This window comes from Chelon labrosus, assembly GCF_963514085.1.
Source record: "Chelon labrosus genome assembly, chromosome: 1".
NCBI classification, from domain to species: domain Eukaryota; kingdom Metazoa; phylum Chordata; class Actinopteri; order Mugiliformes; family Mugilidae; genus Chelon; species Chelon labrosus.
The window spans coordinates 27,367,827-27,384,876 of record NC_140337.1 but is presented as its reverse complement, the minus strand read 5'-3'; the positions used below and the strand labels follow the sequence as shown (position 1 = coordinate 27,384,876).

Below are 17,050 nucleotides of genomic sequence, written 5' to 3'. Positions count from 1 at the left end.
TTAAAGCTCTGAGAGTATCATAGATTAGCATCGATTGCCATAAATCAAAATAGATCAGCTAAAGTTAAAGTAGATTAGATCTGAGATTAGCATAGATTAGCAAAGATTAACATCGATTAGTGTAAATTAAAGTAGATTAGCTCTGATCGTAGTTGTGTCGATATGAAGTAAAAGTATTTAAAAGTATAAACCCATGTTTGTTAGTCACTAATCTGACAGCAGGTGTTGGTGTATCTGATACTTTTCATGTTTATTTGCTGTTAACTTGTAGTTGATGCGAACGAGGTGCGTTTCTCTACATTCTTGACACTGATGTTGTCGTCTGCAGACTCTGCACCGGTGTCCCGGCGTCCTCTGGCGTCCTCCCAGACAAGCAGCTGTTTCAGGGCGTCGGGCGAAGACGACTCTGCGGCGGCGCTGTATTTTCTAATCAGGCAGAGAGCGCGAGCGCTGGCCAGCATCACCTGACAGAGAAAACCAGTAAACGGCGCCCTCTTGTGCAGAAATGGTTGAAGACACCTGGACACAGATGATTTATAAAGTCTTACCTGTGCTTTCTGCAGCAGAGTCACGTCTTCTATGTCACATGCAACTTCGTAACCAAGCTGGAAGTACTCACAAGCTCTCATGTACTGACTCTACAGAGAAAGAAAGTGGAAATAATTATATTTCAACTAAACAGATATAATATATTATTACAGATGTGCGTGTGCTGCTACCCTGGTGTAGTAGATGTTGCCCTGACACAGGCAGGCGTCGGCCAGTTTATCCTGCAGTCCGCTGCTACGAGAGATGTCGGCCAACGTCTCCAGACACTGGACCGTCTCGTCTATTCGTCCCTCGCTGACACACAAACAAACATGTGTTACTATCACTGTGAGGACACAATCCATACTCTAACCATCTAACCATCTACTTCTGAGGCCACACCATAGGGGGAGTAAGAATTTCATTAGGGCACAAGAGTACAAAATAAAAGCTTGGACGTGCACATACACTGTATATACTATGTATATGGATATGTGTGTGTGTGTGTGTGTGTGTACCTCTCTAAAGACCTGGCCATGGCTCTGTAGGCCTTCACCAGCCCGTGTGGATCCTGAAGCGTGCCACAAATCTGCATGCAACTGTTGAAGAACTGGACATGCGCTTTGTTTTAGTCAGTCTCTCTCTCACCACAGTTTTTATTGAGTTTAACCTTTAAACTTCACGACAAGACAAACATTTAATTGATCCAGTACAGTCAAAACCTTTGGTTCCAAGGACCTAAAGCCCTGAAAACATCTGGAAAAACTAGTTTGTTGACGTTTCTCCATGACGAGCTCAACAAACTGTTAAGGTAGACCCTCATGTTACAGAACATCAGTGTTGTCTATAGCTGTAGAAAGCTCCTGCACGTATGAACCATTTAAATCCTGGTTTCTCTGGTGGGAGTCGTGACAACTGCAATATCCGCCAGAGAAACTTTCTCCAGACGACATTCAGATGGTTTAAAACACTGGTAAGATTGCAGAGAGTCTTCAAACAATGGGGACTGCAACTGAGCGATCTGATAAATATTGAACGACTGTTATTTTGACTGAAATCACAGCAGCAGAAGAGACAGAAGACGTCTGAGTAGATGGTTTGTAGACGGCAAGACGTCCTCAGTCTGCACTTCCAGACCAGACGTTTTAAAACATTACTGATTGTTTTATGAAACAGGTTTAAGGATCTTTGAAGATCCAACACAACATTTAACACTAATAATGTACCTGTTTGGCTGTGTCATGGTCTCCTGCACTCTGATAGGTCAGTCCTAGCTGAAAGGCCGCCTCTCCTTCCATCTGTTTGTCTTCACCTGAAACACACACACATTTACATCTTTATATGGTTCCTCCAAAAGTGAAGCCAAAGCGTGTGGAGCTCCCCCTGGTGGCTGGCTGCAGTATAGGCCATATAAGCTAAATATAAATTGCGAGTCCTCTGGTGTATTTTCACCACTGCTTCCACCTACACTCTGTGGCCATGTTGTAGCCTTTGTGGAGCAGCGCCAGGGCCTCGTCGTTGTCTGTGGCGGCCAGCATGGTGTCGGCCATCCGGCTGTAGATGTTCCATAATTCTCTGCAGGCTCTGAGCTTCATGGGCCGACCGTCAGGGTCCAGCCAGCCGTCGTCCTCTGCATATCTGACACACTGCTCTGCCTGCTGTCTCGCCTGCTCCAGATCACCTGCATTTAGTTACAATACAGAGCTACTATTAGTTAATAATCTAGTTGTTTTTTCTAGGAAGAGCTACTATTAGCTGGGAGGCTAGGAAGAGCTACTATTAGCTAGGAAGAGCTACTATTAGCTGGGAAGAGCTACTATTAGTTAAGAATCTAGTTGTTTTTTCTAGGAAGAGCTACTATTAGCTGGGAGGCTAGGAAGAGCTACTATTAGCTAGGAAGAGCTACTATTAGCTAGGAAGAGCTACTGTTAGCTAGGAAGAGCTACTATTAGCTGGGAGGCTAAGAAGAGCTACTATTAGCTAGGAAGAGCTACTATTAGCTGGGAGGCTAGGAAGAGCTACTATTAGCTAGGAAGAGCTACTATTAGTTAAGAATCTAGGAAGAGCTGCTATTAGCTAGGAAGAGCTACTATTAGTTAAGAATCTAGGAAGAGCTACTATTAGTTAAGAATGTAGGAAGAGCTACCATTAGCTGGGAGGTTAAGAAGAGCTACTATTAGCTGGGAAGAGCTACTATTAGCTAAGAATCTAGTTGGTTTTCTAGGACGAGCTACTATTAGCTGGGACGAGCTACGAGCTACTATTAGCTGGGAAGAGCTACTATTAGCTGGGAGGCTAGGAAGAGCTACTATTAGCTAAGAATGTAGTTGGTTTTTCTAGGACGAGCTACTATAAGCTAAGAATCTAGGAAGCGCTATATTAGCTAGGAAGTTAGGGAGAACTATTATTAGTTACCTGCATTTAGTTACATTACAGAGCTACTATTTGCTGGGAAGCTACAAAGAGCTACTATTAGCTAAGAATCTAGGAAGAGCTACTATTAGCTAGGAAGCTAGGAAGAGCTACTGTTAGCTGGGAAGCTAAGAAGAACGACCGTTAACTGGGAAGCTAGGATAAGGTACATTTAGTTGGGAAGCTAGGAAGAACTACCGTTAGCTGGGAAGCTAGAAAGAGCTTATTAGTTACCTGCATTCAGTTACATTACAGAGATACTATTAACTAGGAAGCTAGGAAGAGCTACTGTTAGCTAGGAAGAGCTACTGTTAGCTAGGAAGAGCAACTATTAGCTAGCAGGCTAGGAAGAGCTGGCCTCTGATCAGTTTTCGGTTTATTCTAGATGATCACACTATTGTGGAAGACGAGAGGAGCCTTTTGTTTGACCTTTGAACTTTGTTGTTTCTTTTACTCTTGTTGCTTCTGTTTCTCTTCTCGTGCTCTGGTCACATGTCAGACTAGACCACTAGACCACAACTTTCATGATTGTGCTTGTTTAAATGTAAATGTGCAGAGCCCACCTTGCTTCAGGTAGAGCTGAGCCAGGCAGGCCCTGGCCTCCGTGGCCGGTCTTGAGCGCCCCCCTTGCTCTTTGTCTGCACAGCTGTGGTGGAAGTGCAGGCTGAGCCAGAGGTCCTCTGGAGCTGAGAAGTACCTACCCAAAAGCAGACGCTGCTCGCACACGGTCGTCCAGGAACCTGCAAACAAAACACATAACAATACACTAAACACCAAACCACATCCCTTAAACAAATCTTCTAACAGCTCTCTGACGTCTGAAGGTGCGCTAACGGCAACAAAGGCCGACTGCAACGTCTCCTGTGTTTGGACCAAACAGCTGTACTTGATGACGAATGACCAGCTGGTACACACACCTCAGAGGAAATAACTCTGACCAGCAGGTGGCAGTATCATTCACAACAGGAAGAGCTACTATTAGCAGACATTATGAGCTGACCTCATGCTGATCAGGTGGTCTACAGTTTATTCTAAATTATCTGCTTGGTGTGTCAGGGTTCATCTCCATTAAATTCTAGGTGAGTCAGGAACACGAGGTGGCCTTGTGTTTGTTTGTGGGTACCGGTCCTTTCAGCCTGCTCGGCCCGGGTCAGGTGCAGCCTCATGGTCTCCAGTTTATCCTGCTGGTCCTGCAGCGGTGTCTGAAAGCTTAGAGCTGAACCGGGTTCAGCTGCCGCCCTCCGATCCTGATCTGAGCGCAGCAGGAAGAAGATCTCAGCAAACGACCTGGGAGCCAGAAAGAGACCGTTTATTAATTTGTTCTTGTCTTGACTGAGCGTTAAGATACAGAGCTATAGAAAGGACAGGGGTCTTTTTAGCGGGGGCTAAACAGCTAGCTAAAAGCTCCAGGCATACTCCAAATCATTTGGGTCCACATAACTTTTTTTATCATCCTCCTCCAGAGGGACAGCATCAAAATGTACAGGAGTAGTTACAGGACCTGAAATTATGACGTTAGAAAATAATTTCCTTTAAAGAATGACGCTAATGGCCGACTGCGAGGAAGCTAGGAGGAGCTACTATTACCTACCATTAGCTGGGAGGCTAGGAAGAGCGACTGTTTGCTGAGAAGCTAGGAAGAGCTACTGTTCACTAGGAAGCTAGGAAGAGCTACTATTAGCTGGGAAGCTAGGAAGAGCTACTATTAGCTGAGAAGCTAGGAAGAGCTACTGCTAGCTGGTTAGCTAGGAAGAACTACTGTTAGCTAGGAAGCTAGGAAGAGCTACTATTAGTTGAGAAACTAGGAAGAGCTACTGTTAGCTGGGAAGCTAGGAAGGGCTACTTTTAGCTGGGAAGCTAGGAAGAGCTACTTTTAGCTGGGAAGCTAAGAAAAGCTACTGTTAGTTGGGAAACTAGGAAGAGCTACTTTTAGCTGGGAAGCTAGGAAGAGCTACTATTAGTTGACAAACTAGAAAGAGCTACTGTTAGCTGGGAGGCTAGGAAGAGCTACTATTAGTTGACAAACTAGAAAGAGCTACTGTTAGCTGGGAGGCTAGGAAGAGCTACTATTAGTTGACAAACTAGAAAGAGCTACTGTTAGCTGGGAGGCTAGGAAGAGCTACTATTAGCTGGGGAGTAGGAAAGGCTACTTTTAGCTGGGAAGCTAGGAAGAGCTACTGTTTCTGGGGAGCAGGAAGAGCTACTTTTAGCTGAGAAGCTAGGAAGAGCTACTGTTAGCTGAGAAGCCAGGAAGAGCTACTGTTAGCTGGGAAGCTAGGAAGAGCTACTGTTAGCTAGGGAGCTAGGAAGAGCTACTGTTAGCGAGGAAGCTTGGAGGAACTTTTATTGTCATAAACACAAAGATGTTGACTACATTAACTTTAAGAGGAATAATTAAGTGTTTATTATGATATCTGAGATTGAGATTTGCTGTAGATTTCTGCACATATGAACCCATTGTGTTATTTTTATTACCTGTGGAAACCTTCCTGCAGCATCTCCACACAGATGAACTGCTTCGGACTGTTTCTGAAGCTGAGGGACGTGAGAGTCGGAGGAAGAGAGATAAACATTAGAGGTTCATGAGTGGAGACGTGAAGAGCTTCTTGGTTTAGTCAGCAGAGGGCGCAGTACGCTCAGACTCAAGACTCAGATGTTTGTTACCACTGCTCTCAGCTTCAAAGAGTCAGGTTGAGCTTTAACGTTAACTCCTGTCACCCTTTGACTGAAACTTGCGCTGAATATATTTTAAAGGATCGTTCACATTGTTGGACAGCAGGCGGTTGTATACATCGGCCTTTAAGGCGTCACAATTTACTTCCACCCGGTTAAATCTGCCCGGTTACCACGGAGACCGAACTCACAGCGCAATCTCTTTCTTGGACAGGATCTGAGACGGTTTATCCGAAACCAGTCTGGAACGGAGAGGCGCCCTTTCATGCTTTACCCTGCGGACAAAACATAAACAACAACAGAATCAACATCGACGGCAACAGCAACACTGATGACGTCAACATCAACAACTAAAATAACACCAGCGACAATGTTGACGCCAACGGCATCAGCACCAACAAAAACAACAACATCAACATCCGTCTCAGGCAACCTAATCACAAGTGTCCAGGTGTGAACACTGATCTGGTGTCAGTCCACATGTGTGGAGGTGGTCTGGGACACACGTGACCTCAGGAGTTTAACTCATTCATTCAACCACTAGTAGAAACGATCGCCCGTTTACTCGTGACTTCACTACCTGCACGTTTTCCTCTACTTGATGTGTTTGTATCTGACCTGAAGTCAGTCACACCGCAGCTCATAAAGTTACGTTATGTGTAAATACTTACAGTAACTCCACTCTGACTCCTCAATTAAAGGAAACATGGACTGAGCTGATAAAATCTTCAGGTTAACACGAGTTCACACAGCTGTGTCCGACCTGCTCTGAGAAGCTCCTCTGTGTTTGTTGGTGGCGATGTCCGGTAGAACCAACCCGGTGTGTCGGCGTGTTGCTGCTGCGTTCATCTTCACCTGGAGGGGAAACAGAGTGGGCGATGTATGTTTCCTGTTTAAATTTACCACAGAGTAGCCATGAAGGGCTGTCTTTTACTTTTGAGAAATTGCAGGTTGTGTTGCTTGTACAACTCACAGCGCAGTTTCTTTCTTGGACGGGATCTGAGATGATTCATCCGAAACCGGCCCGGATCAGAGAGATGCCTTTATCCTGCTGACACAACTTTAGCAACAACATTAGCAACAACGCTGACGATCTCAACAACAACGACAGAGGCAACATCAGCAACGACAACATCAATAGCAACAATGACAAATACAATAACAATAGCATCATAAACAACCACAACGTTGACGACATCGACATTAAGATCAAAAGCAACAACGACAACATCAACAATGACAATGATAACATCAAAAACGACAACAATGTTGGCATTAACATCAGCAACGACAAACATCAGTAACGACAACATCATAAACAACAACAACGCTGACAACACTGACATCAACAACAAGAAAAATGTTGAAAAACATCAACAACGACAACAAAAGCAACAACAACGCTGACAACATTGACATCAACAACAACAAAGACAACATCAGCAACGACAGACATCAAGAGCAACAACGACAAAGACAATAACGACATCAACGACAAAAATGTTGACAAACATCAACAACGACAACAAAAGCGTTGACAACACTGACATTAACAACAACAACACTGAAGACATCAACAACCACAAAGACAACATCAGCAACGATGTTGACAAACATCAACAACGACATCAATAACAACAACGACAAAGACAATAACGTCAACATCATGAACAACAATAGCGCTAACAACACGTTGGCAACATTGACATTAACATCAACAACAATGATGTAGACATCAACATCAACAACACAAACAACAACAACAACAAAATCGACGACATTAAAACCGGTTGTGTTGTTTATATTCTTTGTTACTTTTCTTCTTAATATATTAATATATAACTTTATATCCTCTACTGATCTTGTTCATACTGTGCTGGCAGATGAAATCAAAGCTCAGGTAACAGGTGAGCTACTTTATTATTATTATTATTATTATTATCAATAATAACAGCTGTTTTACTATAGTTTTGTGTAGTTTTAGTTTAGCAGGGATAATGTGATGGTAGCTTAACTTTAATTTAGCAGCGAACTAGAATACTGTGATTATTATCCATTGCGCTGGCTGTATGTTTTATGTGTACTTGTACTATATGTTGTGTACTATTGAGTAATTTTACCTAAAAACAGGTGAAGCTAGCCAGTAAACAAGGCATTATTATCAATATCTAACATTTCAAACATCACTTTTATTATTATTTAAAGCTTTATTTACAGGCGTGTGTTTTTCCCAAGGACACGAGGATTCAGTTTAAAGACAAAAACACGCACGTGTAAGGACAGAAATACGAACTTACCGCAGTTTAAACGCAGAAAACGTTTTGCTTTTGGGGGAAGTCCGTTTGCCTGCAAGACGTTAAGAGTCCACGTCGTCGCCATGGCGACGACGCAAGGATGGGCCGCGTTCCAACTCTGTGTCTGGAACGGGCGGGACAGGTTCCATTCAGGTTCATTCTAGACCACTGCTGGTGATAGAAACACAAAGAAAGATTTAAATGATTAACAATAGAAACAAGATAAAATGACAATACGAATTTATTTATTTGAGTGTTTTTTTATTTAATTAATTTTATTATGATTTGTGTTAAAACATAATACCATCAGTTTTCTCTATTTCTGATTACACAATTAGATTAATCATTTTAAAATAGATAAACGACATTTACATTTAATTATCAGCATGTAAACATCGGTAAATCGTGGTTAAATTAAAGGAGAAGCGTCCAACTTTTTATTCATTTATTTATTTTATGTTTTTACTGTACGTCCAGGAAAAAAAAAATGTAGGGTTGGCTAAAATTTAAACCTTAAAATTTCTCATTTTCTGGTTCTGGATGAACTTGTTGAAGATCTAATAAAGTAAAACAAGAAAAAACAAAACAACGGTGATATTTGTATTATTTACTCACGTTCAGTCTTCCTTTATTGATCTGAACGACAGATTAAAATCCATGAATCAGTCATTGTCGTTGCTGACGTAGAAACAATCAGTTAATTCTGAACAGTTTTCCACATGTTATTAACGGCTGTATATTTTAAAACATCTGCTTGAGAAACACGTGTTAACACTGTTTTTCTTTAAGATGTTGGATCTCGGCTGTAAAATAAAAACTTTTCCAGCAAATCTCACCACAGCTGTATTATGGAAACTCTGCGGTGGATGTGTTTCTCTTCTTCAAAGAGTTTCTAATAAAGTTTTCCTGTTCAGGGTGGAAATCAGCAGCAGCCGAGGCAGAGACGTCTGTTTCCTGTTTGTCTGGGTTTGATTTGCTCTTTGAATTCGTCTCGTTTGTTCTCCTCAGTCTAATTAGCTTCAAGTGTAATTTGTTCGTTAACCAGCAGCACATTGGAAGAGAAAAGTGAGAATTAAACCATTCTTTTTTTTTTTTACATACTTCAATCAGAGGAGACTAATAACTACAGTACACACAGCTGGTGGTCTGTGATGCTGCTTCAAATAAAATAATTTAGAAGCCTTTTCATCTCTGTGATAAAAGCAGAAAATAATAAAACAAAGAAATGTAATTCATAAAATAAATCTTATTGTTCTGCCTTGTTCAGGGTATGTAACCGGCACCAATTGACAGACCGATGCTATTAGCAGCTAGCCTCTGAACGTAGCAACTCATATACGATGACCTGTATGACTGAGACACTATGAACCAATAAAATAAACAACGCAGGTCATTACATTCACATTCAGCCGCTGTCCTCTGCTGCCTCGGGCTTTGAGCCAGACACCAGAGAGAGATCCACTATCAGCCTGCGTGGGTCAAGTCACGTAGAGCCTTCATCTGTTTATCTCCGCACTTATTCGAACAAATAAACAAAACAAACGGACAGAGGATATGTCTCCCTGCAGCTCTTACGTCAAATTCCCCCGGTCAGTCTGAGATCAACTAAAGTCTCAGATAGACAGACGAGTAACCATGAGCAGAGCGCAGCCTTGAGCACCTTAAGCAACCTAGAGCAGAATCCAGCCTTGAGCAGAACACAGCCTTGAGCACCTTAAGCAACCTAGAGCAGAATCCAGCCTTGAGCAGAGCGCAGCCTTGAGCACCTTAAGCAACCTAGAGCAGAATCCAGCCTTGAGCAGAACACAGCCTTGAGCACCTTGAGCACAATCCAGGCTTGAGCAGAACCCAGTCTTGAGCACCTTGAGCAACCTAGAGCAGAACCCAGCCTAGAGCAGAACCCAGCCTAGAGCAGAACACAGCCTTGAGCAACTCGAATGGAACCCAGTTTTAAGCACCGTTAGAAACCTGGAGCAGAACCCAGCCTTAAACACCATGAGCAACTTTGTAAGAACCCAGCCTTAAACACCATGAGCAACTTTGTAAGAACAAAGCCTTAAACACCTTGAGCAACCTAGAGCAGAACCCAGCCTTGAGCACTGTAAGCAACCTTGAGCACAACCCAGCCTTGAGCAATTCAAGCAGAACCCAGCTTTGTGCACCTTGAGCAACACAGAGCAGAACCCAGCCATAAGCACCTTGAGCAACCTAGAGCAACAGCCAGCTTTGAGCAACTCGAATAGAACCCCGTCTTTAGAAACCTTGAGCAGGACCCAGCCATGAGCAACCTAGAGCAGAACCAAGATTTGTGCACCTTGAGCAACTTAGAGCAAAACCCAGCCTTGAGCAACTCGAACAGAACCCAGTCTAAATCATCTTTAGAAACCTTGAACAGAACCCAGCATTTGAGCACTTTGAGCAACTTTGAGCAGAACCCAACTCATAAGGGGGTTCTACTGGGTAGAAACACAGAAAGAAAAGAGGGAGGTGGGACAGGGAGTTTGACTAAAGTATTATTAACTGCAGTGAGAGTTGAGACACTAGAACAAAAGAGCTGTGAATGTTTCTCACAAATATAAACTCCCCTGATATGTCTTCAAAATACTTTAATTCTTGTAATGACACTGACCCTAAGTTGTACATTGCAATGAAATGTCTTCAGAGATGAACCGTAAACTCTACATTCTGTAATAAAACCGAGTGTGGGGGTCTGGCATCAGTTGTGTTCAAACACTCATGACGCACTGATAAAAATTTACTGCTTCAATTTCCACAAACAAACTTATACCAAGAAAACTATTTCGTGGGTGAACTGGCTCGCTTTCAGATTTTGGTTTGTAAGTACTACCATAAAAGTTCAGCCACTTCATGTCTTTATGAGATGTTCCACTATAACCAAAGAGGAGGGGGGAGGAGGGAGAGAGAGAGGGGGAGGGGGAGTAGGGAGGAAGTACAAACTGAACTCCATCAGTTAGACCTCATTAGCTTTGCTTTGACTGAGCAGAGCACACTCTTCTTCTCTTGCACCGAAGACTTTGGAAGGATTCAATTTAACCAGGAACCAAAGAAGAAGAAGACAGAAATACACAAACAGGTGAGTTTTCTTTTCTTCTTCATTTGTGAATATTCATCCTGATACAGTTTTGAAAAGTCAAAAGTACAGTTAAAACTCATACAATTAGTCTTTATTTAAATTTCTTCTGTAACAAACTGAAGGCCTGTATGTACTGGGATTAAATGTCTTTTCTTTGTGACATATCTTTAACTAAACTAAGAGGTCTCACTACATAGTATGGCATTTTAACTTTTATCCACCTCTTCTACTAAATGACACATTTAGTAACTGGTTAATCAACTTTCTTCAAACGAATTTCAAAAAGAACAACTGCTGGTTTGTTAAAAATAGACTCAGTTCACACCTTTATGTTCTAACCAATAAAACAAGCTGAACCGAGGGCGACTAGACTTGTTGGGTTTGTTGAAGACATTTCATCCAAGTTCTCAAATACTTGGATGTTGGGATTTAAATGGGAACATCTGTGGGTGTTCTCATATGAGTAGGTGTTTTTTTCTTTTGGGTGTGGGGGGTGTACCATGACCTGGATGACTGAGAACCTTCACAGACAAACACCTTGTTCTGCCTTTTTCAGAATCACCAGAAAGAAAGAAGAAATTACTGAAAAACAAAAAACCAAGGGCAACGTTAGAGCCCACTCAGACCTTTGAATTCCTGGATTTTGTGAAGGTTCTTGAATAGACCTGGTTTCGGACTCGGCTCTAGAGCCACAGCTGGTTCTGGAATTGGTTCTAAAGATACAGCAAGTTCAGGCTTCGAGGACGGTTCCTCAAAGTTGGCTCCAGAATGGGAACCAGAAAACCCATAACGCCTTTCAGGTTTACTCTGCTGCTGGTTGCGTGGAGTTTGGCGAGCGTCGACCCCGTTTGTTGTCACAGTAACTCCACATCAGAGCCACCCACTCCGCTGCCTCTGTTGGATGCGATGAAGTCCAACCAGCCTGAATTCCACGGCACTGACTCACCCACTCGCATCCAAGCGAACGAAGACCCTCGTCTGTCGCAGGAGACTGCGAACAAGCCCTTGTCATCGTTGGAGATGGTGAAGCTGCTGCCCTCGACCAAGCTGAATCACAAGCACGAACAGAAGCCTCACTTCAACTCCTCTCTGCCGGTCCACATGCACTCGATGTCGCCACCCAACTGCAAGCAGGTCACGTCAATAAAGACGGCCTTCAAGTACATCAACACGGTGCTGTCGTGTGTGATCTTCGCCGTGGGGATCATCGGTAACGCCACGCTGCTGTGGATCATCTCTCAAAATAAAAGCATGAGGAACGGACCCAATGCCCTCATAGCCAGCCTGGCCCTAGGAGACCTGATATACATCGCGATAGACATACCGATCAACGTCTACAAGGTAGAGTCGTGTATTTGTCTACTTGTGTTAGTTGCACAATGTCCTGGAGCGGCTGTTAAGTGTCTGCGACGGGAAGTTGAGTGTCACGCTGATAAACTGCACTAAAATATCCTCCCGATGGTGATAACACACCACAGGAGCTGATAACACACACTCTGTGAGATTGTATTAATCTGCTTTGTTGGTGGTTTGTGTGCAGCTCTTGGCGATGAAGTGGCCCTTTGCCAACAGAACCCTTGGTCTCTTCCTCTGCAAGCTGTTTCCATTCCTGCAGAAAGCTTCGGTCGGCATCACGGTCCTCAACCTGTGCGCCCTGAGTGTGGACAGGTAACACGTGACATAAAACTCTAATATCTGAGATATTAAAGTGAAACTAATTCCGTTCTCAATGCTAAAACACAAGATTGAGCCGTCAAAACACTGTGGGGAGGAGAAGTGAGGACAGGACCTCGTAATGGCTACGACTCACAAAGGCCCTCGCAATGATTGCAAAACAAGAACAAGTGAAGACAGAATGTGCACCAATTATAAGACAAAAATATAATAAATTTAGTACCTGGGTCGATCCAGGCATTTTTTAAATTATTTTGTATCTTAAAAATTACCTTTTGTAGTTATTATTTCAAACCACATCTCTGTAGCTTCTTCTTCTTCTGTTTTGGTAGCAGTTGGCTAAAAAAAATCCAGAAGAAGAAGAAGTAACAAAATCACGTTACTAAATATGTCTAATATGTGGATGTGTACTTTACTCTGGAAAATGAAGTCAGTCAGGAGAATAATCTTCCAGAGAGGGTTAGCAGAAGACAGGGAAGACAAGAAAATACTTTAGGAAGCTACAGGGGCACTGGGACATTTAAGATCAGATCAGGACACAAATCGATTTGTTCAGGACATCCCGATGATGTAGGAACATTTCTCCTCATATGTTGCTTTTAAATTTGCCTCAGTGATCATGTTTACATTTAAATAAACTGATAATTTACCACAATAAAAGTCAGTCTGAAACTTGGGAAACACCTTGTGCGTACAGGTACCGCGCGGTGGCGTCCTGGTCACGGGTTCAGGGCACCGGTGTCCCCACGGTAACGGCACTGGAGATCGTCGTGATCTGGCTACTGTCCATAGTGCTGGCCGTGCCGGAGGCCATAGGCTTCAACATTGTCACCTTCGACTACAAAAACACGACCATAAGGACATGCATGCTTCAACCGACGACGCCCTTCATGACCGTGAGTGTGTTAGCTTCCTGTTATTATGTTGCAAGGAAGTGTTAAGCCTCTGCAGGATACAGGATGTGAAATTAAATACCCAGATTCTATAACATATTGAGTTTAAATAACTACCTCCTGTAAGACAAGAAGACGACTCTCAGTAACCGACTACGTGAACACTCACGGAAGGGTGAAAGGTTTGATCCCGCCCCGTTGAATTATAAATGTTTGGTTTGGCCCATTTCCATCGTCTCTTTGCTGTTGTGTGTCTGGGTGAGGTCTCTTTTAACTCAAGATAGTTTAGGACAACATTTCCTGTTTACGTCTCCAGGTCATGATTGGACATAAACAAACTCAGCCACAGCACTCAAGTCTGAACCTCAGGTCGGCTGATCTGCCACCAAGCGTTTCAGTAGCTGCTTACTGCGCAACAGGAGGACCGCAGTGTAAACCTTGTGGGTTTATTACATATCCAATCAGCAGCATATAAATCCATGCATGCTGGTTTGATTGGCTCAGTGTTAGAGGGAAGTTTGAGTTCTGATATACGCAGTTTTGTGCAATTTCCCCTGTTTTCCAAATCAGATGGAGGGTGGAAAGTTATGGCATGACTCATTGAAGCAAATGCAGTTCCTCAATTGACCACTAGAGGCTCCGATGATTCTATCCTCATATATGTTAAAAAATTTGCAGCAGAAATAAACATGTTTACTGGTTTTTATGGCGAATTAAATTTATGCAGAATTAAGGGGCGTGGCTGCTTTAAGTGACAGCTAGGTGTCCTCACAGGTTGCTATAGCCGCCTTTAGCCTCAGCTTCACTCACGCTCCACCTCTTGGCCTGTTGTTGAATCAGCCAGGAGCTGGGTGAAGTCGGGCAAAGATGGCGGCAGCCGGAGACACCACATTGAGATTCAAAACCACTCTCTAGGAAACTTAAAGTGTCGTCTACATATGCAGTTTGCCTCCAACGGTTGGTCCTTGCTCTTGTAGCCTAGGCAATACTCCGAGCAAAACAACAAGAACATAAAAATTTTAGTATTGTATGGATGAAGCCTCCTCTTCTTGTATTTGAAAAGAAATCACTGCCACAGCGCTGATCTTTGGTGGTAAGAACCAAAGAGATGGACGCTGTTTCCTTCAGCGTTTGGGGAAACGCTTTGTCAGTGTTGGTTGTTGCCTCCGAGCTTAGATCACACTAAACGTCGGCATCAGTTCAACTCTCTGTCATGAACTTCAATGTGTTTTTTTTTGTGGTAAATGTTTGAGGAACTTCAATCAGCTGCGTCAGTCACTCTCATTGGTTGTGGCCTCAAAGTTGGGATTAGTTCAACTTCGCCAGCGTTGCGTCTCCAAAGTCTTTTTTTTCCTTATACATTCCTTATACCATTGCTACAAATCTCTGCATTTCATTAATGAGCGTAATGACACATTAAATTGAACTCTGACAGCTCTGCAATGTCCTGAAGGTGACTGTGTGTTCCTTTGTGTTCCAGTTCTACCGGGATGCTAAGGACTGGTGGCTGTTCGGCTTCTACTTCTGCGTCCCTCTGGTCTGCTCTGCTGTTTTCTACGGCCTGATGACCTGTGAGATGCTCAGACACGAGAAAGGAAGTCTGAGGATCTCGCTCAGCGAACACTTTAAACAGGTGGGTAACATAACAAAACAATGAATGTCGTCTTCAAGCGGTAGACAGACACATATGTGCATCTACATCTGTAATTACTACAAACCAGGGAATAGAAATTGCTGGCACGAGACAAAAATGTTTTCCAGCTTAGCTTCCACGCTCTGTTTGGTATTTGTTTATCAGAGTCCATGTGTTCAGAAGTGTTTCCATCAATGTAATGAGACTCAGGTGCGGTTCAGTTCTTGGTTTAGTTTAAATAAATCAGGGATTTGTCTCAGTCTGATCTTCACAACACATGTTTTTGGACAAAGGAGCTTTCTGAGGAGCTCAGAGAAAGAGTTGTTGTTGCTCATCAGGCTGGAAAAGGTCACAAAACCACCTCTAAAGAGTTTGGAACCCACAAATAATCCACAGTCAGACAGATTGATGACGACTGTTCCCCTCCACAGGAGTGGTCCACCAACAAAGATCACTCCATAATAGTCTGAGAGGTACCAAAGGAACCCAGGGGAACTTCTAAGCAGCTAAAGGCCTCTCTCATATTGGCTAATGTTGATGTTGATGAATCCACTGAACAACCATGGTGTGATGGACAAAGACACTGCTCTCCAGAAAGAACATTTCTAAACATCACGTGGACAAGACAGAAGACTATTGGGACAATGTTTAGTGGACAGATGAGACCAAAGTAGAATAGTTTGGTTTAAATGAGAGGCGTCATGTTTGGAGATGAAACATCAGAACCTCATCCCTCCATCAATCATGGGGGTGCTAATGTCCTGGTTTGGGCCTGTTCTGCTGCATCTGGACCAGGACGGCCTGTCATCACTGATGGACCAATGAATTCTGAATTCTACCAGTGAACTCTAAAAGAAAATGTCAGGACATCTGTCCATGAGCTGAATGTGAAGAGAAACTGGGTCATGCAGCAAGACAACGAGAACCAAGAACACAAGTGATTCTACAAAAGAACGGTTAAAGAAGAACAAGATGAATGTTTAGGAACGGCCAAGTCAAAGTCCTGACCTTAATCCAATAGAAATGTTGTGGAAGGACCTGAAGCAAGCAGTTGATGTGAGGAAACCCACCAACATCTCAGAACTGAAGTGGTTCTGTACCCAGTCACTGTAGACGACTGGTCAGCAGTTACCGGAAATGTTCAGTTCCTATTACGTCTTATTTTCTTGAACAAAAGCACAATATTTCAGTTTAGGGTTCTCTTTGTCTACTTCCAGGATGCTTTGAGTCACTTTTAAGGAGAAATATAGGAAACTCTGAAATGTTCTAACACTTTTAAGCTGCATTTTACACTTGAGAAAAGACCAAAATTGAATCAAACGCACAGAATTAAATGATAAATAGGATCTTTTCGTGAGATAGAGACAGATATACTGTCCAGAGAGTGTAGGTGGTTCTTCAGTTGTGGAGGAGACACTCTGACGCTAGAGGTCCCTCGTTCATAAGCGGATGAAACGTCTTCTAGAAACCCTTCAAGTCCAGTCCAGATTTGTTTTTCTTGGACGCACCACCTACCTTCCCATATAAACCGTCTACGTCTCTTTCTTTCTTTCTCTCTGCAGCGTAGGGAAGTCGCGAAGGCCGTCTTCTGCCTGGTGTTGATCTTCGCTCTCTGCTGGTTTCCTCTCCACCTGAGCCGCCTGCTGAAGAGGAACGTCTACGAATCACACGACGCCCACCGCTGCGAACTCTTAAAGTAAAAAAAACAAAAACAAACACTTAAGTGAAACCACAAAAAGTAAAAAAGAAAAGACTCCACTCTGAGATTTAAACGTCTTCATCCCCTCCTGTCGTAGCTTCCTGCTGGTGCTGGACTACTTCAGCATCAACATGGCGACCGTCAACTCCT

At 43.2% G+C, this 17,050-nt stretch overlaps 2 protein-coding genes across 2 annotated transcripts; one reads left to right on the top strand and one right to left on the bottom strand.

Moving 5' to 3' along the window:
• Positions 1-53: 53 nt before the first annotated feature.
• ttc29 (tetratricopeptide repeat domain 29) lies at positions 54-7,414 on the bottom strand. The gene is made up of 10 exons (XM_084550209.1): positions 6,377-7,414; positions 5,805-5,888; positions 5,416-5,475; positions 4,064-4,272; positions 3,504-3,680; positions 1,997-2,209; positions 1,755-1,840; positions 1,047-1,138; positions 720-843; positions 54-638 (listed from the first exon to the last, which is right to left on the bottom strand). The coding sequence occupies exons 1-10, from the start codon at positions 6,460-6,462 to the stop codon at positions 261-263; spliced, it is 1,509 nt and encodes a 502-aa protein (XP_084406335.1). The 5' UTR covers positions 6,463-7,414; the 3' UTR covers positions 54-260.
• Positions 7,415-11,899: 4,485 nt separating this feature from the next.
• Positions 11,900-17,049, top strand: LOC311492060 (endothelin-1 receptor-like; the record flags this gene model as incomplete). Its single annotated transcript, XM_084550199.1, has 6 exons — positions 11,900-12,342; positions 12,542-12,669; positions 13,373-13,571; positions 15,049-15,201; positions 16,764-16,897; positions 16,998-17,049. Coding segments are annotated over exons 1-6 (1,101 nt in total), but the record flags the coding sequence as incomplete, so codon positions are not given.
• Position 17,050: the final 1 nt, after the last annotated feature.